Source organism: Cygnus atratus, chromosome Z (genome assembly GCF_013377495.2).
Source record: "Cygnus atratus isolate AKBS03 ecotype Queensland, Australia chromosome Z, CAtr_DNAZoo_HiC_assembly, whole genome shotgun sequence".
Lineage (NCBI taxonomy): Eukaryota > Metazoa > Chordata > Aves > Anseriformes > Anatidae > Cygnus > Cygnus atratus.
The window spans coordinates 54,427,202-54,452,253 of NC_066396.1; the positions used below are offsets into that span (position 1 = coordinate 54,427,202).

The 25,052-nt window shown below is 44.7% G+C and overlaps 1 protein-coding gene across 1 annotated transcript in view; it reads right to left on the bottom strand.

Annotated features, from left to right (window-relative positions):
* The window catches only part of LOC118256868 (neuronal acetylcholine receptor subunit alpha-7-like), a 58,803-nt gene extending 37,104 nt beyond the window's left edge, over positions 1-21,699 (bottom strand). The window contains exons 1-2 of the mRNA XM_035564221.2: positions 21,619-21,699; positions 4,120-4,259 (exon numbers count right to left, since the gene is read on the bottom strand). Of these exons, the coding sequence (XP_035420114.1) occupies positions 4,120-4,259; positions 21,619-21,697 (219 nt within the window). The 5' untranslated portion in view covers positions 21,698-21,699. The remainder of the gene's footprint in view (positions 1-4,119; positions 4,260-21,618) is intronic.
* Between the last annotated feature and the right edge of the window lie 3,353 nt (positions 21,700-25,052).

Below are 25,052 nucleotides of genomic sequence, written 5' to 3' on the forward strand. Positions count from 1 at the left end.
TACACACCAATCAAGAGCTTTGAGAAGCACCCAAATCTGCAGTTTAAGTGGGATTGTTTGCAAGCATGTGATCCGGTTTGGGATGATCCTGCAATCTGTAGAATAGACAATCATTCTACACACTGTTCAATCAAATCAAAACATCTTACAGTAAATTTTCCATATATAATGTTTGTTTGGGGTTTATAGCTACAGCAAAATGATGGATTTTTTTGCTTCCAGAAGTTGCTCTTGGGTGGCAAGATTGGTTTTGTTTTAATATTTTTGTTCCTTCCTAGTGGGGGCTTGCAATCCCTTTGTCTTATTATTTTTCTTATTGTACTTCCTCTGAAACAGGAGGCTATTGCCACAAAAGCAGTAACAAGACTGTGGTGTTACAAACTTGGGCAACCTTGCTACTCCTGGTGTGGTTTTCTGGATCAATAGCAGCAGGAAGAGTGAACACAGAGGAGAAAAGCACTACAGGACTTTGCCACACACGGGGAGCTGTGCAGCCAGACCTTCAGGGTGGCTCTGAAGAAGACGACAATGTCAGAGACAGAGTGATGGCAGGGCCCTCCCTTCCTTCTTGCACGAGGCTAATGAGCGTGCTTAGCAGTGTGCAGCCTCTGAAAGGAAACAATGCACTTACTGGAAACCTCAGAGCTGTGTTTGCTTTTAGAAAGGACTTTTGAGTTATTTATTACTTCTGCAGCTTTATGCCACCTTGCAGCACTCTTCTTAGAATGTGGCTCTTTAAATCATTTTTTTTATCAAGTCTGTGAGAATTGCTGCAGTTTTAGTCATGATATACTTCTATTGGTTGTCTGTCTGGTTTCTTTTTCTCTTTATACATTTAACCTCACAGTTTGGAGAAACATGTGGCCTAGAAAGCTAATCAAACAAGGTTTTCCTGTGGACAACCAAAAGCAGTGTGTCTATTGTTGCAGTGGCATTGATGCACTGACCCAGAGATAACGATAAATAGTATCATTAGCAGAAAGAAAGCTAAAAAAAAATACTGCATTTTTTTAAAATGTCTCACCAGGGCTTCATCATAAAGGATGTAGATCCCCTCAGGTAAGGTCTCCTGCAGATGCCAGCAGGAGCAATCAAAACCACTATTCACGATGACAAATATTTTCTACTTAGCAGGCTCCTATCACAGTGAGCCAAAGGGAAAATGCCAGCACTTCCTTTGCTGTGAAAACGCCTTATTTCTTAATTTGTCTAGCCTGGCTGACAAGCTGGGCTTTTAGGCAAATTAAGAAGAGGAATCTCATTCCAGGTACTCTTGGATGTGCTATACACTTGCTTGGGCTGTCAGGGTCTGCCTGTGCTCCTGGGAGAGTTCACCACTCAATTTCCCCACTGGTTGTGCCAGGGAAGTGCCCAGCTCCTCTGGGAAAGAGTGGGGGACAGGCCCCAGGCAAAAGTGACCCCAGGATGTTGTCCTTATACATTTAGGACATGGCAATTTAAACTGAGTCCTGATGCTAAACAGGGTGTGCAACAGCTCCCCTTCCTACTCATTCATTTCCTGGATGTGAGAGGTCTGGCTTGGCTGTAGATGTGAATTAAGACCACTTTGGAAAAATCCTAACCCTAATGACAGGATGTTCTTCAAATCATGCATTTGTCTACTGGTCTATTTGTTGTCTATTTGTACAACTGTGAAAAGCAAAGAACATGTTCTTCAAGGCTTTGAGTATGGCAACTGGCTTTGGGCTTTGAGTGTTAAAAAAAAAAAAAAAAAAAAAAAGGGTAAATAAATGTTGGTGGCTGCAGAAAATTCAGTCCAAGCGAGTCATGCTATGAAATTCTCTGAATGGATGAGAGAAGAGAAGGTGATACTTTAAGTCATCACTATTTGGCAAACTACAGGGATCTCAGAGCTGTCTTTCCTCTCTGCATAGCAAATTGTCATCAATGCTGTTCTTAGAAGCCTGGCGGCAAAAGATGAATTTAGATTTGATTGTATTACTGTACAGTTTGTGTAGGGAACAGACTTTGGGAGGCAATCCCTGTAAACATGTGGTAGATAAGATGCCAGGCCTTGGCAAGGGTGAAGAGTGAATTTTTGTACCAGTGACACGCCCTTACTCCTTCCATGCAAATATAAAACATGGAACTTTATCTCTTCTTCTTTACATTGCTTTCTCTCATATGGAAACCAGTCTCGTGCACACTACCTCGACAGTGGTGACAGTACTTCACTGGCACTGTCCCTGGCACGGAGTCTTCATACAGACTGCTACTGTATGGTGTGAATGAAGAAATTTTAGCCCCTCTACAAAGGATTTTCTGTTCTTCCCTGAGGGAGACAGGCACCTTTTTTACGTTGTGTAAGATACACATTTCGGGTCAGTACAGATGTTTTTTGAAAACACCATTACTGAAGGTTGCAAGACCATGAGCCTGGGACAAGTCAATAATTCTCTGAGCTTAGCTTCTAGCATCTGTAGTGTGTGCTGAGACAGAGGGAAGCAAAGCTGTGTTTATATGTAGGCATGACCATTTAGATGACCTCTTTCTTATTGCAGAACACCAAAAAGAAACAGAGGAATTAAATGTGTTGCAATGGACATATACATAAGGTAGATAGAGCACTTAAAGAAATGTCTGCTGAAAAGATATATTTCACTTGCAAATGTGAAACCCAGCTGAAAAAAGGTTTTATGTAACTCTTCCCTCCTCCTGACTGAGTGACTTTGAAAATGTACAGTCACAGCCAGAAGGCTAAAAAGTCCTCTCTTCTACCCTCAACCTTCAAACTACTGCATGAAATACCAGCGGAAAAAGAAGGTTTGAAGCAAGATCTTTGGAGCTAAGATTCCTCTGCTAAACCTGGAACTGCTCGCTGAAATTTACTTGAAAGTAGCTGGAGGATTTCTCTGCTCTTTCGTTCATGAAGAGGACTGTGCGCTCCTGCTGTGAATGAGTGACTTCAGCTAAGGGTACTGATCTCCTCTCTCTTCCAGCTCAGTGCAGTCACTAATGTGTCAAAGGAGAAAGCTGCTTATCCTGCCTGAGTGGTTGCTGCCTGACCTGGGGGAACCACAACTGGCTGGTCCTGCCACTGGTGCTGCACTGTGCTGGGGGGCTAGGCCTCCAGGGGCTCGCTTGTCCCTCCAGAAGGAGCACGTGGTGCACCACACATTTCCACAAATATTATGGGTACTATAGGAATTTTAAATATTTGAGACCTCTATCAAATTGGTCTGCAGTTACACCAATGTTTGCAAGTTTCTCTCTCTCCTCTTCATTCCCTCCTCACAATGACAGTGTGTTGGAAACCAGCCCATATTACTGGAAATAGTAGGATGAAGGGAGAAGCACTGATGTATTCAGCTGTTTGTTGCACTGACCTAAGTGAAGGTGGTCAATAATTTTTTCTAGTCTGTTTTTTTGTTTGTTTGTTTGTTTGTTTGTCTTCCATGCACGTGAAAGAAATTCTCCCCATACAGCATAGCTTATCATAGAGAATCATCCTCAGGATGAAAAAGAGATTCAGGTTTAGATTATAGTATTAAAATATTCCATGGCTCAAATCTCCAGTTCTGGAAAAGTATGTTGTAGAGAGATTGGTAAAGACAATTAGAGTGCCGTGCTTCCAGGTTTTGTTTTTATGTATATCTAACCTCGTCTCAAGACAGGCTCCTTCAACTGTCTGGTAAAGACGTGGTTGGAGAAGAGGTCAACACCATTATAATGTCTAAAGAAAAAGTGTAAATGCAGTGATGCTAGCTCTTAATGCTTCACATTCTCTTCAGTTATTGCATCCTGCATGACACTGAGAAGAAGAAATCATTAATAATTTGTAGTGACACATAGCTTCTGAACTACTTAATTATTTTTTTCTGTTTAAAACAGAATTATTTTCTCTGTTTAAAACAAATGGAAAAACTACGTAATCTTGCAGCTCATATTGTATCAGAGATGACTGTGATTCTAGAATGACATTCACTCTTTCAAAGTGTAAAAGCATGTACTCAAGCATTTTTTGAGGGTGCTCATCCAAAGACAGTACACTTTCATCTCTGATAGCCTGATTAAGAGGAAATGTGTGGTACCTACATGAGAGATAAGATTAGTTATGCTGAACGAGTGCCATAGAGAACAGAGCAGCCAGTGACTTACCACGTCGATTATCTGCAGCAAAGAAAGCTGAAGCTCAACTACAAGGGGCTGGGAGTCGTTCATGACCGGTCGCTCAAGACGATTGTAGTTTCTCAGCAGCTCTCTGTACAAGCGCCTCTGGCTTTCACCCTGCAGAGAGACTAGGGGAAAAGAAAGAAGGCAGCTGTCACTGAGGCTGGTCCCATTGTCCTCATCAGTTGTCTGTTTAGCTGAAAAATCCCTCTTAATATGTTGGTAATTTGAAAGCAGTTTTCCAAAAACTAACTTCCCCCAAACTCTGCGTGTAGGTGTGACAGACACAGTTTTTCTACGTATGTGACTGATGAGCTCCTAAAGAAAAAGAAAAGAAAAAGAAAAAAAAAAGGAAAAAAAAAAGACTATTAACACTTTAACTGGTTACTAACACTCAGAAACTACCAAACTGCCTTTTGGACTCAGAGTAAAAGTTCCCCACTGCTCGGCCCCCTCCTGATGATGATCAGGACTCCAGAAGTGCCAGACAGCTTGCTGGAAGGCAGTCAGAGCACTTTCATTTGCTTGTGCTTATCCCCTAGAGACAGGCTGCTGTGTGCCAGTGCTGGTATTACTTGGACACATTGAGTGTTTACTCAGCATGAGTAACAGGTAGCCTCATAACTCAGGGCTGATGCATCAGCCCTTCTCTGAGTGTGCTCAGGAAGCAGGAAAAAGCCTTCTAAATACCCTCTTTGGTTTTGTGTGGAAGCCTGTACAGGCTTTGGGTTGACATTTTACCTTCAGATGGCAGCACGCTTTGCTGGCGCCAAATGAGGTGGTGGTTTGAAGGCCAGAATGTTTGGCAGGTATGTGTAACAGTGAAACTGAGCTCATGGTGTCAGATGCTTAACTTGTTTTCCTGGGGAATGGTCCCAACACAGTGGCTGCCACGCAGACACAAAAGCTTGTGAAAGACTAGCGGGACTTCTGTCTGTGCTTAAACTGAACCATGCTCCTGTGTCCTGTCACCCTGGCTTTGTGATGGGCATGGAGCATGTTCGTGTACCTGGTGTTGCAGTGTTTCCAGGCCACAGCAAGCATGGTTGAGGCCCTGTGGCAGTGATTTCCCCAGTTTCTTCCTATGGTAACGCCAGCACCTCACTGGGATTTTCTGCCCAGGAGCTTGGGTCCCCTAGGACCATACAGGTGTTGGTGCTCTGCCCGGTGGCAGCCTGAGCTCGACCCAGAGTGGCATCAAACAGAGTGTGGGCCACGGGCTGCAGGTTCCCTCAGGCCAAACCAGTCCTGTCTACACCAGTGCACAACCCCTACGCTGTAGAAATGCAACGCCTGGCAGGGAATCTCCACACTAAATTGTTATTACTTGGGGCTGAGGCATTTTTAATCCACTGCAGCTCCTGCTCTGTGTGACTCTTTTTAACTCTTGGGCAGAGGTCTTCACACTGAGACCAGGAATCCTCTCACAGTGGTTGTGATGAACACCTTTTTGACAGTCCAAGCAAACTCTAACAACTAATTCTCCTTTCCCCAGCATTTTACTGTGCTCAGCAAGCCCTGCAAGCCTGGAACAGGTATCTCCAACACAGCAGCCATGCCTTTTAAAGCTGATAATGTTGCTCAGTTAAAAAATCTGTTTCATTCACGTTTGTTTCCATTTTCCTGATGTTGAGGGGAGTTTTGTGGCTTACCAGTATGGCAGTGCCTCGTGAACAAGGAGAAAGAGTATTTTTGTTTATTTTGGTGAGTTACACTGACTCATTATCTTCATGGACCCTCTCTTCTCTTGAACAAAACATAGCATGTTCATGGGGGTCCAGGGGAGCAGATGCTGTAGGGCTGCTCCAGTAGCCCTTGCTGACACGCTGGACACTATGCTTTATCATTTGCAATGACAAGCTCTGGCCACAGTTTCTCAATTAAACAGCTTAAGCAAGCTTCATTACAAGTCAGTGATTAAAGTTCTCTTAATATATTGATTTCCAGTGCCTCAGCGGGCCCCAATTCCCTTTTAAGATTCTTCTGTGGGAAGGAAACCAGTGAAAATCACAAGACATTGTTCTATGCAAAGAGGCTCTGTGTTTTCAGCAAATCTGCTGTCCTTTGACTCACCTAACACACTCCGCCTGCTCCCCTCTCCTGTTCCTGTGCTTTAGGGAAGGAATGACTGCCTGCACTGTTGCCCTCATTCTGAGTGCTTATGTAATGGTTGCCTTTAACATCCCTTTTAAACTGTCTACCTCAGCTTTTTGCAGCAGAGAAGTGCCCTTCAACCAGGCTCGGGAAGTTGGCTGGGCTGCAGGAGTGCCCTGGTACCATCACTGTCATGGTGCATTAAAACAGTTCACCGAGGGAGGTCTGACTTGGAGAGATCTCAGCACAACCCTTTGCGGTTTGCTCCATGAAAATGTCTTTGTACTGTGAGCTGAAGTAACCCGGCAGTGCACTTTTCATACCTGGTTTTTCACCCGATCTTCAACTCTCCCCTCTGCAATGGGGTCCTACCGCTTTGCAACCTCTTGTATCCAAAGTTGTTAACATAACCTTAGCTGATCTATACTTAGCCTGCTGAGTCAGCAAGAGTAGCCTCATGTTTGTGTGCTGTCTGGTTATGTTTACAAAATTACACAGATTCAGAAGCAGAAGAGCTTTTGGGTTCTCCCAGCATGTTATCTTGGCGGCTATTGGTATCACAAAGACCTGGTAAGTCTAATCAAACCACCTTCTCTCTGCTATATTTTGGAGAAGAAACTGAGCAGGCTGAGAAGTCAGACTTGTGTTTTCATATATTTTTTCTTGAAATTGTAATTTTCAAATACTAAATGTTTCCTACTCCAGAGAGATTGCTGCTTTTTTTCCCTGTGATGCTTGTGCTAATGCATTGTGGCACTACAAATCTGAGTGCTAAATGGAGTGTTTGCTGGAGATGGGGAAATCTGCATCTCTCAGGAATAATGGTAGAATAAGCTTTACCACTGCCTACCCCTCAGCTGCAGAAATCTCGCCAAAAGCAGTGTCACTGTGAGCTCACTGGTCCCTAACACAAAGTTTCATCTTTTAAACTAGGCTGGAAGTTGAGCGTCAAAACTTCAGGTTACAAGGTCAGTCTCCCAAATGCCAGACTTGCTTGGCTATGTATGTTACAGGGAAAGTACAAGCAATGGTCATTAAGGATGATGCTTGCTAGATGCAACAACTTTGAATAAAAGAGAGCTTTGTGTGTCACACTGCCTCAGCCAGTGTCCCCCGTGTTGCTGAATTATCTTTGAAGTAGTAGCAAAACATGCTGTCTTCACTAAAATTTGAGGGAAGCATGCCCAGCGGATGATGTTTATCTTGAACTTAGCAAGGCTTTTGACACTATTTCTCAGATCATCCTCAGAGACAAGCAGATGCTTTTCAGGCTAGATAAGTGAACAGTGAGGTAGACTGTCAGGTTCAGAGGGCTGTAATCAGCAACATGAAGTCCAGCTGAAGGCCAGTCAGCATCAGAGTACCCCAGGGTTGGATACTAGGGATACTAGCTAGTTAACATCATTGATGTTAATGTCTGCACACTCAGCGAGTTTCCAGGTGACACAAAACTGAATGGCTGATGCACCACATATTTGTGCTGCCTTTCACAGGGACAGATTAGAGAACTGGCTGACAGAAACTTCAGAAACTTCATGAAGTTCAGTTAAAGGAGGTGCAAAGTTCTGCATCTGCAGATGAACAACCTCAGGCTGGCAGCCCATTGTTTGGAAAGCAGGTTGGCAGAAAAACCTTGGTGGGCTTTGTGGACACCAGGTGACCATGAGCCAGAAATCCACCCTTGCAACAAAGAAGGCCACCAGCACCTTGAGCTGTATCAAGCAAAGTCTCACCAGCAGGTCAAGGGAGGTTGTCCTCGCTCTCTACTCAGCACTGGTGAGATAAGCCTGGAGTGGTGGGTCTGGTTCTGGCCTCCCCGGTACAAAGGAGATGTGGGCTTTCTAGAACAAATCCACCAAAAGGCCATAAAGGTGATGAAGGGACTGGAACACCTCTCCAGTGAGGAAAAGCTGAGACAGTGTTCTTCTGTTCAGCCTAGAGAAGAGAAGACTCAGGATCTTATCAATGGCTACCTGATGGGCAGAAGTAAAGAAAAGAGAATAGGGGAAGGGGAAGGGGAAGCGGAAGCGGAAGGGGAAGGGGAAAGGGAAGGGGAAGGGTAAGGGTAAGAAGGGGAAGGGGAAGGGGAAGGGGAAGGGAAAGGGGAAGGGGAAGGGGAAGGGGAAGGGGAAGGGGAAGGGGAAGGGGAAGGGGAAGGGGAAGGGGAAGGGGAAGGGGAAGGGGAAGGGGAAGGGGAAGGGGAAGGGGAAGAAAAAAGGGGAAGGGGAAGAAAAAAGGGGAAGGGGGAGGGGAGGGAAGGGGAATAAAGGGTTATGGGATTATGAAGTGAAATGCAATATTTGAGGTAGGCAGAATTTTGAAGTGGGTTATTGCCTAAGTTTTACTCTCTGAGTAACTTAAATTGGTTCTCTAAACTGTTCCTGCAATTTGCAGACATTTGGAAAGCACAAGACAATTAATCCATGGAAGAGATAGAGTCCCTTTATGGTTTTGTGAAAAGCTTTATGGATAGCAGGGGTATTCATGGACTATGTTCATCTCTTCAGTACCTCTCTGAATCTCCTCCTATACAGCTGCATGTGGAAAGAAGTCTGCAAAAAGCCCGTACTGTGATGTTCACTGATTGATCAACACGATCTATAAACTGCTACCAAATCTCTTGGGAATACATGTTATAATGGGATTGCATCTTTCTTTCTAGGACAGAGTTGCTGAGAACTGCACTGCAAGGTAACCTGCCCAGGAACTATTTCTCTATTGCAGCATGCTACCATCTCCTCCCGCAGGAGGTGTGAGAAAATATGGGTCTCTCTAAATGCATTACCAAGAGATCGGGGAAAACCCCTGTGGAGGTATGGTGTCCTCTCTGCTGGATCAGTGAGTCCTGTGATGTGAAGGAAGAGCCTGTACCAAGGAAACAGAAGATGGCAGCCTCCCTATGGGCTCATTTCTGAAATGCCTCTGAACAGCTGTCTTTCTCCTCCTTCATTCCCTTACAACATGCTCGCCTTGAATTATTTCTGCCGGAGATAAAGCAGGACGCCTTGGTGTTATTTCACAGTCTGGGCTCTGTCTTTCTTTGCACACAGAGTCTGCATGTAAGATTTCATCATTGTTAAGTGCAGACATGTTGTAATGCCCCAGATAGGTTAGGCAGAGACACTAAGGGTGAAACATGGGATAATTGGATATCAAATAAACATCTGCAGAGCTTTAGTAGCTAAACAGCAGAGATCTCTTCAGGGCAAATCTAGAAGCAAGAACATCCAGGTATTTGGATAACGTGTGGCTTAATAGCTACAGGGGGAGAGGCATGTTTGATGTGGCCAGCACAGATGGTGTCTGATACTGACTGTATGGTATCTATAAAGGGTTTTGAATTCTCTGAGACGTTGCAATTAAATTAGATCAAGCTGGTGCTGGATGATGTCAGCTCCAAGTCAGCAACTGTGTATGCTTAAGCTCAAGTTCAGAATGAACTCCTCATGTCTTGTTGCCAATGATGGCAAAGAGAGCTGCCTCAGTTGGCATGCATGCTTTGTGGTAACTTAAGACACGCTGATCTTACTGTGTCTCAGATATCTGTGAGTGCTGCAAAACTAAAGATAAATGTTTAAACAACCCCAAACCACTGCAAAGAGAGGAAAAAATAAATTAAAAAATAACAATTAAAAAATAAAGAAAGAAAAAGACATAAACCTGACTAAAACTAGTGAAGCCATTTCCCCTGACCTGTGTGCTGCATGTGGTTTGTTGGGTTGCACTGGTTTCCTCACTTAACATTTTGCTTGGCCTGCTGAAGAAACAGAGCTCCTGACATGTGGCTGTGGGCTGACCACAGACCTCTTCCACTTTCTGTCTGCTTGGGTTCCTCTGGGCTTGACTTGTCTCTTCTATGTTTGAGTGGCAGCCTGAAGTCCCCAGTGTGTCCTTGCACCTTCTGTGGGTTTGGGTTCAGATCTGGTTAAGAGTTTGTTGGGTCTGGAGGCTGTTCAGTGTTGTCTGGTAAGAATGGCTGTCAAAATTGCAGCTATCTCTGGCCAGACTGTCCATATGCTATCCCCAGGAAGACCAGATGCTCCCTCCTTTCCTAAGAGTAGTGCTGTCATATCTTGGCTCATAGATCCTACTGCTCTGCTTTGCATGCAGAGCTCCCTGAGCTCCAAGGCAAGAGCCCAGCCTTGCCAGCTTCCCAGGTTTGCTCCAAAAGGGGTCAGCTTCTTGACCAAGCATCCCTGGTGTGGGCGATAGGTTGGCTTGCTATGTACAGTAAAGAATAAATATTGAAGCGTAAATATTAACAAGAGAGTAAGTGGACTAACAGAGATTTCAAAGCTGGTCTGAGACATATTATTTGTGTTTATTGATCACTCCTCCTATTTTTAATGTTGTTCCCTGGATTTATTTTGATAATTTCTTGACTTTTTTGTCTATATTGTGCCAGCTTCTAGCTAAATGCTTTCTAGTTGTTGCTCATTTCTTTTGGCACAGGCCTGAGTCTTACACACAAGCTACTACTTTATTCATAGAAGTTTATAGTAGTTATTTGTACCTAAATAATTTCAGTTCAAATGTCATATTTTTCCTACATCACTTTTCTTGACACATATGCATGCTAATATGTTTCTGAATTACAAAATATGCCTTTATTTCTTCCTTTTTCAAAAACAGTTCATAGAAGTATTTGCATATAAACAGCACAGTAAGTTAAAGTCAACTGCGTGTTCCTCATTCATCACTATTGCTTTCACATATTTCGTCCCCTGCTACTTTCAGAAAGGGTCCAAAACTGCAGCAATATTGTGGCTGTGGTGTTTATTCAACATCCTTGCACTTTCTGCAGGTATTTAACACTAATTTTTGCATTTTTTTTTCCTCTTTGTTTCTTTGTATACTGTGTTTTTTTGTTGTTCGTTTGATTGATTGATTGATTTTTTTGCCACATTCCTTGTTTGGTTTTTGGGTGTTTATGTTTGGTTTGATTTGTACTGTTTTGCAAAAGAAATTGCGTGGAGTTCTGGCCTTTTTTGAAAATCAGTGTCATTATACTGGTAGGTATTTTTATATTTCATTGTTCATTGCCTACAATGTCGGTGTAATTGGAACATTTACACAGCAAAAGACATTAGGAAAACATTCGTGCAGCAGACCTAACTCCCAGAACTTTCACATACTTTCCTAACAACCTGCAAACTCTTCTGGAGTACCTCATCTTCTACTAGTTATTTTCTCTTTAGTTTATCGTGGCATGGTTGCAGGGGTTTTAGCTATTTCTGAGTGAACACAAATAGAATGATCACATGAAGATGCATACTGTACACAGTTATGAATTATGGGGGAAGTAACAGAAGTAGTATCAGAGAAAAAACAACATGCAACTTCACTGATATAAATAATTAGAATGACAACAGCACTTGTTAAAATGTGATATGTTCTACTGCTTTGGTAGCTATAAAAAAGCATCTGCCTAATTTTGTATATTTTGCAGATTTCTGAGAATGTAAAGCATCCCACTGCCATATGTCACTTAATCCCCAGAGACACAGATGTGTCCCATCCGCTTTTGTTCTTATGTGCAGCATTTTCACTTTTGTCTGTGGCTGCAAAAGCATTATTTCTTTCAATGTCTTTTGATTTAAAATGCACACCATCACACCTTCAGGGAAGAGTACTCACATGCTAGACAATGGAATCATATCAGCTGCCTCAACCCTCTGTGTGTTTGTGTGAGAGAGTACTGTGTATTTGAATACGTCTGTCATTTAAAATCTCTTTTTAATCTGCTTCCCTTCTGGGTAATGTTTGACTCTTATCTTCAGCTCTCGCTACGCAGATTGTTTTTGCATCTTACACTCAAAACTCATTAGATATCCAGAGGAATGTGAGAAATGCCTGGTTCTCCTATGCAAAAAAAAAAAAAAAAAAAAAAAAAAAAGGACCTAATCTTCCTGATACTGGTCATTTCTGCTCTTTTATACCAGATAAAGAGCTCCCAGCAGAGATGGGTATTAAAGGGTATGTGAGGAAAGGTTTCAACTCAAAGACTTTAGGCACATGACAACATGCTAAAAAGAGTATATAGGCCATTATATAATGAAAGGACGGGATTATTTTTTTTCAGTGGTCCTGGTGGCTTGGTGCAGATGTTTTAAAGGCTGAGATATGTGTGTAAGGTGAAGAGACATGCGTTAGGATATTAACAGTGGGATACCTCTCAAATTCATGGCAGTTATCTAAACTACCTCCTTGCTCCAGATCAGAAACATAACTGGCTGCAGCCAGAAAGGAAAAAAAAAGCTGTATTCTTAGTGTTATGCTAGTTTACGTCAGCTCCGTGCAACATAAGTGTAGTTATTACAATCATACATGTGGAGGAGCACAGGAAGAGGGAGTTGGAGCAGGGGTGAGGACTGGGACTCCCTTGCCAAGACATATTACAGAGAGCTGTGGTTGTGCAAAGGTGACTCCTGATGGCCTTCCAGAGATCACTGGGGTCGAGCGGTGGTGGACGCCAATGGAAACAAATAAAATCATACAATAAAAGTGAGGCACTGGGGACACAGCCATCAGCATGCTGGAGCAGGCTTCTGAATTCCCCACTCACACTGGCTCGCAGAGCAGCATTCTTCCACATCCCTTCACCTCAACACAGTTCAGTACCCAAGCCAGTAAATGAAGGGAAAGCCCTCTTCAGGAAAGCACTATGTACCTCACTAATCGAGTGCTGCTAATAAGGTAGACATGGCAATCTGCACCACATTCACAGATGTATCTAAAAAGGAGCCCACTCAAGCCCACAAAATACCATTGCTACTGACCATAACCACTGCAACATGTTTGGGCACACAGAGTGGTTCATTTTCACAACACGATGGTTGTGTGCAACATTTTTCACTCTGACTTGTCCTCTGCATCATCCAGAGAAGTTAGATTGTCACTGTTGCTTCAGCAACATCACGTCAAGGCAATGGTTTTGAGGCAAGGTCCCTCTGTCACCCCTGAGCTGTGAAAAAAAAAAAAAGGAACAGCTTTCTCTGCCTAGTAGAGGTAAGTTTGTGACTAAGGAATAACACCTGGGAGAGTGATGCCTGATTTTCATCTTTGCTTTCTTCACATCTTGGGAACTTTTTGTCGTCCTGGGAGATCAACTCATTTTTCTCTTCTTCTTCTTCCAGGGTCCTGCTGATCCTGGATTGGGCTTATTCTATTTACATTGTGATATTTTTAGTGTAGGAAGTGGAGACTGAACAACTGGTTTGCACAATAAGCTGAATATGTCATTGCAGCCTCCAGCACTGTTATTATCTACAATGGGTTTAGAAAAAAAATCTCTTCCTAACTATCATCTCCTCAGCCCTCAGCAGATTTACTTATTTGTTTCCTTTTCTGAAATCATATTACACCTGCCTGTCCACCGAGGTTTTCCCAGATCTGAGCAACAAACGATGAACTTTTGCCCTTTCAGCCTGCAAACTGCACTTGCATAGCAATTCTAACCAGCAAAGGTACTGAGGATGCAAAAGGCAAATTCAGTGATGGCTTCTTCTGCCTTCTTCCTGCGTCGCTCAAGACTCAGCTGTGGCCTTGGAGCACAGTGGGAGGGCTGCACTGCCATGGGCAAGGGCACTAATAGTTGAAGTCAACATGGACGTGGGAATGTAGAGAAAGTTGCAAGCATGTGTTAGGACCCTGTGTCAGAAACTCAAATGGCGGATGACAAGAAACATGATGCCAGGGCCCCGTGAAAGGGATGTGGGCTTCCCTGCTGGGAATTTTGACAGCACCTTGGACAGATGCTCATTTTTCATCCTTTTCAGTGCTGCACACCTGAACCAGGAAATATGAATATACATCTTTTCAAGATCCAAAATAGTTTACTGTGAGGGAACCAAAACTCACATAAAACATCTGTGGATGAGAATCGCCCCTGTTTTAAGCTGCACTGCTCAGGTTTCACTAGGCCAGGCTAAACTTGCTGCCCATCTATGTGAATGATGCTGTATTGCTAGATAGCTGGTTGTAGTTTGGAAGTTTGGGCAGCCACAGTGGCTGCAGTCAAGCAGCTTTGCTGAGGGAAAGAAGCCTAAGTCTTTAGTGGTCCAGGTCTTCAAAGGCAAATGGAGCTGTAAATACAGGCATGAATATTCCTAGCAGGGAGTCTGAATCTATTTTGCGCTGAAGACAAAAGCTGCCTCTAGGAGTGTCTTGGTGAGGGAAGTGGCTGATTCTTAGCAAATTAGACTTGTGAGCAATCAAACAAAGGGTCTGTGGAGATCTGGCCTAGGACACTTGAAATTGTAAGATGTGCTTTGATTTGGCTCATTTCAGCACAGATTTGCTTTTGCTTATATCAAGTGGCTGAACTCAGGCTGTATCACGAAGGATACAGCTGTTTTCTTCCATACTCTGAGTGTCACAAGGTCTCAGTGGCACATGTATGTTTATTAGCTTTGATCTGTCTCCATTTCCAGGATGGTAAATACTTTTGGCTTTCTCTCATGTCCTGTTTTTTAGGGGATCAACAGGGAGATGAAATGTTTTCATTGCTGCCTTCTGCCAATCAAAAGTGCTTCAGCTGACTAACTCTGATTCTGACTAAGAGGAATGAACTACAGTGAAAACGAGGTACTCCCAGGCAATGTTGGTCTGGGAGCCTGATTTTGACATGATTTTATGTGCCGATTTTAAAGGCTTGGTAACCTCAATGTATTGTTCCTGAGTTATGTCAGTGCAATCGCGTGTCCAGGTGGAGCAAGGCAGTCATCTTGTGATACAGTAGCAGACACCTGAAGATGTTGGGATGCTCGATCTCTGAGAGACCACAACTAACTTGAAAAGCAGAAAGTGAGCCTATGTATGCTGCCTTGCCTGACCTCTTTCATGCCCCAGCATAAAGACTTCCTGAGTCTGTTAGAGCATTTTGACCTAAAGGGAAAACTTTTCCCAGTTGGAAGGAGGCTTCCTCTGGGGAAGGATGGCTCCTCTCCTTACCCATAAAAATGTTCCCAGTTAATCCATCCTTTCCATTAGCCTGATCTCTCATTGGCATTTTTAGCATATATGAAGTACTTCAACTTCCTATTGCAATATCAGCTAGAAGGTCCCCATGGAGGTCAGACACCTCTACTGGAGTAGACTTTGAACAGACACTTGGTGAGAAGGTGCTATATACTAAAATGGGCAAGAGGTGAGAGGGAAACTGAATATGTAATCATGAATGTAAGCACCAATATCACATCTGTTAGAAGGCTGGGAAGGTAACCTGGTCTGGAGAGGAGGGAAAAAATCTGCTTCACAGTTAGTTTGCAAGGATCTTGCAGCTTTCAAGCATGGCTAATGCTTTTCCTTTTAGCTTGGGGTGGGCTAGTTAAAATTTCATTGATAACCTGTGGTTCCTTCAACCCAGGGCCTGCTGAGGTGGAGAGAATCTGTAGCTCTGAGAGATGACTTTAGCTCTGTGGTTTGACAATCCCTGTTTACTGGAATGCATGAGCAAACCAGGCTTTTGTTTTGTTGGGAATCCATAAGTAGGTTGACTTTGGAGAGCGTTTTTTAATTAGCTTTCTAGCTGACAGCTGTGGAAACAAGCCATTGTAACAAATTATTATTACAATTATTACAAAGACAGACATCCAGTGATTTGCCCCGTATCATTCATGTCTGTCTAAGCAATGCTTGTGTGAGGGGATTCTTCCTCTCCAGCATGGGGTTGCCTGTGGAGTGTCTGACCTACTAAATTCTTGGTCCCTTCTATAATTTGGGGATGAAGCCTAAACAAGAATGGATACAATTCAAAGTCACTGCCTGGGTGAAAGCTGAAGCACTGACAACAGAAAACCATCTAACAAATAGTTTTTTTATTTTTTCTCTCTTCTTGCTGTTCTTACAGCTGCTCCTTCTCAAGCTAGATATCAGTGCGCTGATGACTTTTCTAAAGTGGAACAATATTCAGAAGATATACCCCTTCCTGTGTCATGACCTGCTCTGCCACTTTGCAGGCCCAGGGCAAGAAAGTTCTTCAAAAAGAGCGAAGGATGGGTAAGAACTGTAGAATGTGTTTTCCACATCATTATACACCAACAACAAAAAAAAGCTTTTTCTTTTTCTTTCCCTAAACCTACTCAGAGATGAAAACAATAAGTAGCATCCTACTCTACAGCCAGCCTATATTCATCATCAGTGAGGCCCACTGTATGACACAGTTAGCTTTGTGCCTAACGAAGCCTCCCTAGCGCAACTGAAGACACTGACCCTATGGAGTGAGTCCAGTGGGTGTCACTGAGAGGAAGGGCTGCTGGAGCACAGCACATCCAGTGAGAGGTGGAGTGAAATTGGCTTTGTGATGAGAAATCAACAGGGAGCTCTTCTGGCTGCCCCCATCTCTTGCAGGGGAGGGCTGTATGATGATGGAGTCAGACTCTCCTGTGAGGTGCTCAGGCACAGCATCAGTCAGACAAAAGTCACATCATGGGGCTTTTCCAGGAGACCAGTGCAGCTTTTTTTCTCTGAAAGATGCTCACCATAAAGGAGGCCACCATCCCTGAAAATCTTCCCAGACTGACTGCACTAGGATCAACTTAATTGAGCTCCTCTGAGAAGGGGTATTGGATTGGGCAACCTTTGGAGGTCCTTTTCAGCTGAATTATTCTATAAGTCTGTAATCTACAAGTCTATTACTCTATAGATCAAATCCTCTTACCCCAACAGCCACAAATATATCTTTTCCAATTTACAGATTATATTTTTTCTCTTGCCATTGTGGAGATCAAAGTGACCTAGAAACTTTTTTACCTAGTCACAGCTGAAGTTCAGGGAACACAGGGCACAGTTTTGTCAAACCAACCTGCAAATTATGGCTTTAGGTTGTTTAAGCAACAACAGACTTCCCACCTACCATTATATGGTCTTCAAATTACCTGCTAATAAGAATATCATGGTTCCCTGTCTTTGGTCAAAGGGAGGGGAACACAGTCCCTCTTGTCCTAAGTGGTGGTGTAAGACAGAAGGCTTAATGTGTCTCTAAGAGGGAAGGAGGAAGGATGAACTCCTCCCTATCCTCAATGTGAAATGAGATCTCAAGCCTACACCTTCCCTCCAAGTCCTTTGTTTGTCCAAATCCATGCTGCGTTAAAGAGATAAATAGGGACTTTGGCTTTCTCTGTTAACTAACCTGTCCTCATGCAACATCCTGGAAGACAATAAGGAATGTAGACATCTATTTCTGGAAGTCAGTGAGTACTGCAGACATCCATTTTAGTTCTCTGGTAACCACAGTTTCTCTTAGCTGAGAAAGGCCAGTAGATAGCAAGGCAGGACAGGGCCACCTGCATCTCGCTGTTGACAAGCATAAGTACTCATGCTCATTATGTTATTTTTCTATTGCAATTCACTGACTTAATTGTGAGCCATAGGCAGGAAGACTGTTATTTCCACTTACATCATCTGGTTCAGGTCTCTGCCTTGTTACCAGCAGCTTTGCTCAACACAGGAAGTACTTGATAAGCAACACATTTTCTTCAAGCTATATTTGCTCAGCAATAAACTCCTGCCTACCTGTTTCACTCCCTTGGGTGCTGCTGATTGCCACTGCTAGCTCTACCTGTCTAAGGCAGCTCTGCTCTCTTCCTTTATTAGATTACGCAGGCAGTAGGTGTCCTTGAACAACCATGCCAGGAGTGATGCAAAGATTTTGATCTACTTTAATCACACCCTAGAGCTGGGGAAACTTTCTCTCTCCCTCCTTGATTACCACATACAACATCCAGTACATTACTGCCATCACTAACTCATCCTCTCCTCCATCTCTCTTTGGAGAACAAACCAGAGGGAGAAAAAAAGGGTTCTGGATCTCTCTTTAGAACCTGAATCTTTTGCCTGAAATGGGAATTTCTGCTCTGAGGTCATCAGATGTCCTCCTGTGCTGGAGCAAGGCTGAATGCTCTTGAGGCACCATCGGTCATTCTCCCAAAGAACACTTGGAAGACACTTTCTTGTGCACTGTACTAACTGCTGGAATGATGCAACTCAGAGAGGATCAGCTCAGAAGACCTGGGGAACTGGGCTGAATGTGACATTCAGATCTCAAATTAAGAGCATGAAAAACTCTAAATAATCTGATTTTCATACCTGGTTCTAGTTGGGTAAACTATGAGATCTAAAGTTGAAGATCTTCCACTGACCACCCAAACTACCATGAAAATACACCATATTCTGTTAAGGCTCAGGACTTCTAGCATCTATTCAAAAATGCCTCCTTGGGCTAAACCAGTTTGATCTTCACAGCTGACAACTCTTCATCAGTCCTATGCAACTGAGGCCCAAAGTTTAGACTTCATATATAAACATTTAAATACCAGACTTGATTCCTCCTGCTACAGAGATCTCTAAACTCCTTTCGCTTCCATTTAACTAGTTCACATTAACGAAATTGTAGCTTGGCAGCAGAATCTGGCCTTTTGAGACTGTCTTGCCAATGATTTTGCTGCTGCAGAAACAGCACCTGCTTACATGGAAGTGAACCAAAACCAGTATCCTAGTGAGGATTTGCTCCTAGAGATCACCAGCTGTTTTCTGATGTGATCACCAGAGCTCATCTAAATCAGCAGAGCCATGAAAAACCAAAAAAGGGGTACAGCGTAAGAATTCAACTCTGCACTGTAAGTGAGACAAAGAAAAGCTGTTTTTTTTTGCACCAGCTCAGTAAGCCAAGTCAGGTTAAATTACTTCATCATTTACATCTTCTAGGTGGTAATCTTGTTTGCAGCATCCTCTGCCATAGGTTTTGTCCAACCCAGCTTAGCCCTCCATTCCCACTGGATTGCAGGGTATGAGCTCAACCCTTACTTTGCCTTTGCCTTGGCTGAGCTTTTCAAAACACACAGCCAGAGTAGGGCCCTGATGTCAGCCTGCACGGAGCAAAGAAACTAAGAGGTCTGACTCTGCTCTGTGTGGTGTGTGTGGCACTTTTATGCCTTCACTTTAAAAAAATGTACATAAAAGTACAGTAGTTAAAATACATGGGTTAGCTGGAGACTTTCGGCTCAATGTGTAGCAAAGCGTGTGTTTAACTCCTGGGTTGTTCAAAGCCAGCAGGTGCCCAAGCACTGCGCTGAAGGTAATGCTCTTTGGGGAGGCTAGGTGCCTGTATGGTCAGTGAGGTACATTTCTTGGGAGGAGAACTCCCTTACAAAGTCATTTACAGCCTGGCTCCCAAACTGTGCCATGCCTGAGGAAAGCAGAAAGGTCTGATCCCTCCCTTCCCATCCTTCTCTAGAACAACGTTTTCTAGTCACTCTGCTTGAGATTACTACGAATCTGATGGACTCACAGGGGACTTCCATCCTCTGGATGCTCCTTCAGGAAGCTGATGACCATTTTGCCTAATTTCACTAGGGCATATATCCCAAGGAAGCATCACTAGCTCCAGGTGCTTTGGGAAGGAGGGATGCAGTGACCTAACAATAAGGGCACAGCTCCCAGCAGTAGCACAAGCAGAGCCAGGACGAGGTTGCTGAAATGAAAATTCATGGGAAAAAAAAAAGACTTCTTGTGGTTTTTTGGTTGTTTTGCATTTTGTATTTCTTTTTCTAGTCCTTTTAACAACTTCCCTGTCAATCAGCCCTACAGGAATTTTCAGTAGTTGAGAAACTGCTATGAATTCTGTTGAAACAACTCAGCACCACCTGAGAGTGATGTTAGTTATGACAGGCTTGCTGTGAATTCCACGAGTAGTCTTGTGGGAGTCCATTTGAAGCTTACTACTAAGAAGGCTCCACTATTGACAACATGTTAAGATCATCTTGGTTTTTCTTCTGTTCTGCCCCAACTGCCCAATTTCTGTGGATTTTCTCTTTTCTAGAAATAAAAATATGTATATACCCATAGAGCAGAGGGTAAATATGGAGCACCTTCATTACAGGTTCATTTTATTCTGTATTAGCTGTTGTCTATAAAAGCATATACTTGTAAACTTCTGGTAAAAGCACCTAACAAAAAATCCTCTGAATTATTTATAAAAGCTGTTTGAGTCTTCATGTGCTACTCAGAGAAACTGAACATCCTCCTTGGTGAATTAGTGATTACTCAGTATTCAAAAGGCCATATTTTAAGTGTTTGAAATAGGACTGCACGTAAGCTGAGTTATATCAATAACTAGCGGCCATCACTTCGATGTTAGTTCAGCTCTGAAGTAGCACAGAAATGTCTTACCAACAAAGATAACAAGGTTCTTAATTAAAATGGGGGGGGGGGGGGGGGGGGGGGGGCAAAATTTTCTGCAATACCACTGCTACATCAGGCAACTGAAATGTGGAGCTGTAATAATGGCATGCATAGTTGTTTTGAGGGTTCAGATAAACTAATGAGGAATTATCAGGGTGACTTGTATAGTCCAGTGCAACAACACAAATATGTAACTTTCCAGTGCACCTGCATGTCTGAAGTATGTGGACTACATTCTCTGTTTTAAAAGGCAATCCTCCTTTCTCTATGTAGAAACCATGGGTAACATAACATGGTCCAACACACCTGCAATACTCCATTTTAAAATTCGTATTTGCTGCAGGCAGGAAAGTTTCACATAAAAAGCTGTTAGGGAGCAATAACAGTGTATTTTGTGTAAAACCCAGGACATCTTTCAGGACTATGGCTATTTCAATCTCCCTTCTCATTTAAAAAATCTTTGTCATTAGCCTTGCATTCCTCCATGTTTCGAAAGAGTCACACAGGTACTAGTTTTGTTTGTAACATGACAAAACTTCAGAAGACAGCTTGGTCACATATGACAGCTTAGACTACAGCAGCCCATTAATATTTTTATTAGATATTTCCAGCTTACACCTGTCACTGCCTGGAAGGACTCTTTCTAAACAAACTCAAAGGTAGAAGAGAAAAACCTTAAACCACAAATAGTAAAGTCATATGTTTATGCACCTGCATATCTTACCAAATAATGCACAGAAAGTAAACAGTTACTAATTTTCTTCTGGTCATATTTTCTTTGTAGAACAACATAATTTCAGCATCACACCTACAGGGTTCTCACAGCCATCCTGTCCAGTCTGGAGTTATAATTTCTCATTCCCAAAATAAATGCTGATAGAATAAAATTATAAAGGAGAGAAAGAATATTTTCCTCTCCAAATGCAATCATTTCTATTCATTTCTGAAAGTGAAAATGGCTCAGCTTTCATTAAAAAAGCATACCTTTCCTTTCTTAAGAAAAGGTGCACAGTAGTATAAGATACACAGACTTAATCAAACTTATTACAAAACTTTTCTTAACGTCAGTACTGCATTCTGATGAAGTTTAAACTACATGCAGATACAAGTCCTGAAAAAGAGCTGGGGTGAGTGTGACTGGTGCTTATGAAAGAAATAAAAAGAAAAAAAAAGGGGGGGGGGGTGGAACGGAACAACCACAGATGAACTTACCTTTAAAGAAAGACAGGAAGAAGGATGCCCAGAGACATAGTCCAGAGTAAAAAAATCCCAAGCACTTTTCTGTGAGCATTGTCAAAACTGGCTGGCTATCGCTCCTGAGCAGAAGGTGAAATAGGATCAAGTCTTGGCGAGAGCCTGCAATGACTGATGGATTTGGCAATTACAGTAATAAGGCACCAAACCAGCTTCCTACCAGGAGAGAGAAGAGTATTTGCCTGTGTGCTTCTCCAGTCCCCAGGAGCCAAATCAGCTCAGTGCTGGGTCAGTAAATCCAAACACAAAGGAGCTGGCTACTTTGCTTGGGACTCACATTCCCAGGCACTCTGAGCCTTTCCTTGATCAGAAGCAAATGCCAGCAATCCCTGCACACAGCTGTGTGTGTGTTGCAAGGAGGGGGAGCAGTGCTGCCTGGGAGTTGCTTTCCATATCCCCAGATTGTACCTAACTCGAGACAGCACGTCTGCAGCACTTCCAGTGCTTGCACTCGAGTGCCTCTAGAGCTGCTTCCCAGAAAAATGAGTTTGTGTCCCTCTCTGCTCTCTCTCAGCTGCCAGTGTGACTTGCAGCATGCACCTGTGGCATGGTGTTCCTGCAATCCACCTGCCCTATCTCACAGGAGAAATAGTCCAGGTGCAGAAGCTGGAGATAGTGACCCTGGACTGTCTCATGCCCTTTTCAATTTTCCCCTTTCCTATGAGCACATCCACTGAAGGCAGGCAGCTGCCCTCAGTGCCCTTGCCCAGCTGCCCACTGCTTCTGGCTCTGCACTGGGGAGTTTTGCACATATCGTGGCTCCCCTGGGACAGTTTCTCTACTTCTCCACTTCACTTGGGCAGGACAGAGAAGCATCTAGTAGTTCTCGGGCAATTTTGCCAGCCTGTGGTCTGCGCTGGATTTCAGCAGTCACTACCTTCATCCTGGCTTGCTTGGGGGTAGGAAGGTTGTCTTGCACTTTTCTGTCCATTTTAACCAATACCAGCTGGGCGTTGTGGCTGAGATTGAGATTTGTGCCCCCTCCCCCTGTCCTCAATTCTACTCTTGGGTGACGAGTCTCTCCTGAATGCACACCCAGTCCCTGCTTGTCTCTGCCCACCTCTGAATTGTATTAGGTTTGGGACGCAGATGGAAAGGAAGAGGGTTACATCTTCCATGCTCTGTGTTGCCTAGACGAAAAGAGCAGTTGCACCCACATATGTTGCTGTCTGTTAGCACTCTGTCCCCTTTTCTTCTGTCCAGCAGACCTCCTAAGAAAATCCCACACTGACACCTCAAAGCAATACAGCTCTGTCATATCCTAGAGTAAGGCATGGCAGGGATATGCAGATGTAGAGATTTCCATTGGGCAGATTTGGACTACCCATAAAGACAGATAACAGGAGCCTCCAGGGCCTGCCTTAATTAAAGACTTCACCTATTCACTAAGCTCTCTGCTGGTACTGAATGACTTACACAAAACACAGCCTACCCCTTAGTGCTACACCTGTAAATAAGATGGGATTTGTCAGAGAGTCAAAGGATCAAACAATGGTTGAGGTTGGAAGGGATCTCTAGAGATCATCAGGTAAAAACTCCCTGCCCAATCAGGGCCACCCAGACCATGTTGCTGAGTATCATATCCAGATGACTTTTGAAGGAGGGAGACTCCACAGCCTCTCTGGGCAACCTGTGCAAGTGCTTGGACACTGGCACAGTAAAGAAGTTCATAGAATAATCAAGTCTGGAAAAAGACCTTAAAGATCATCAAGTTCTCGCTGACATGCAAGAGGAACCTCTTGTGTTCCTGTTTTCACCCATTGCCTCCTGTCCTGGCACTGGGCACCACTAAAAAGAACCTGGCTCCACCCATTTTGCACATTATTTTCAGGTATTTACTGATGTTGATCAGATCGCCCCGAGTTTTGTTTTCTGCAGGCTGAACAGTCCCAGCTCTCTCAGCCTTTCCTCAGAGGAGGGGTGCTCCAGGCCCTTCATCACCTTGGTGGCCCTATGTTGACACCCCCCAGTGTGCCCATCTCTCACACTGGGAAGACTAGTCCTGGACACAGTACTTCAGGTGTGGAGTGCTGGGCAGACGGGAACGATACCCTCCCTGTTGGCAATGCAACCCAGGCGTAATGCAACCCAGGACACCATTAGCATTCCCTGTAGCAAGGGCGGATTTGTGGCTCACATTCGATGTGGGGTCCACTAGTAATCCAGTACCTTCTTTGCAAAGCTATTTTCTGGCTGGGCAGCCCCAGCAGCTCCTGGTGCCTGGGGCTGTTCCTGCCCAGGTGCAGAGATTTGCCTTTCCCCCTGTTGAAGTGCTTGGGGTTCCTGTGTGGGCAGGGCACAGCCCGGCTTCCTGCAGCCCGCAGCAGCACCAGGCCGTGACTCTGCACACCGGGTATCTGGGCGCCACCATGGCCAGGCCATGCCCAGCAGGGCAGGCTGGCAGGAGGGCACAGCCCCGAGGCGCAGGGGCACAGGGGTGCTGAGCAGGAGGCCAGGCCTGGGGCGATGGGCGTGGGCACGGGCTGGCCCCGGGCACTCCCTGGCACCAAACCTCTCCCTGGGAGCAGCGGCAGAGCATGCGCTTTCAGGGGGAGCACGGCAGTGGTGCCGGGCACCTGGGGAGGGAAGCACCCAGACGAACACCCCAGCCTTCCTGGCAAAGGGCGGCCTCGCCGTGCCCCAATCCCCCCAGACCTCACTGCGGGCATGCGACGACACGGTGGGCACAGCAGCAGGAAGAGGGGGAGACGGCAGCAGGGGTGGGGATGGCGACACCAAATAAATTGTTAGCTACACTGAGACTTTTTATATTTATAAAATGGCTTTATTTCCTACATTGTATGGATTTATTTCCTGAGGGCCTTCCGGTGCTCCTAGGTGCCGGCGTGTGCCCCGTCTGCTGGCCGGGCCCTGCTTTTGCCAGCTCCTGGGGCACTGCCCTAGTGTTGCCAGCGGGGTGGCCTCTTCTTGGATGGCGATGCAGAGGCCTGGGAGGTGGGGGCCGTCCTCTTCGGGGCTCGCCGGGGCCCCCTTTGTGGATGGTCCCTGCTCTGCTCTGCTGTGGAGGGTCCCGCCACAGCCTCCGGTGGCTCCTCGTGGGGCTCTTCTTGGTTCCTGGGGACAGGAACCGGGCTGGATGCGGGGTGGCCGGGACCCCCTTGAAGGGCAGCAGTGGAGGGGCCCGGGAGGTCCTCCGCGCTGGTTCCACTGGGGCTGCTGGAGGGCTCTGGGCTGTGGGCAGGAGTCCCTGCTGGGGAGGCCGCAGGGCCCGGGGCTGCTGCGGGGTTGCCCTCCTGTTCCCCAGCAGCACGGGAGCTCCCCAGGCCCAGCAGGCGGTGGGCCTCCCTGCTGCATCGCTGCACGGTGACGGCAATGAGACGCTGCACAAAGCTGGGTGCGTGGCTTTGCAGGGAGGTGCGCATGAGCAGGGT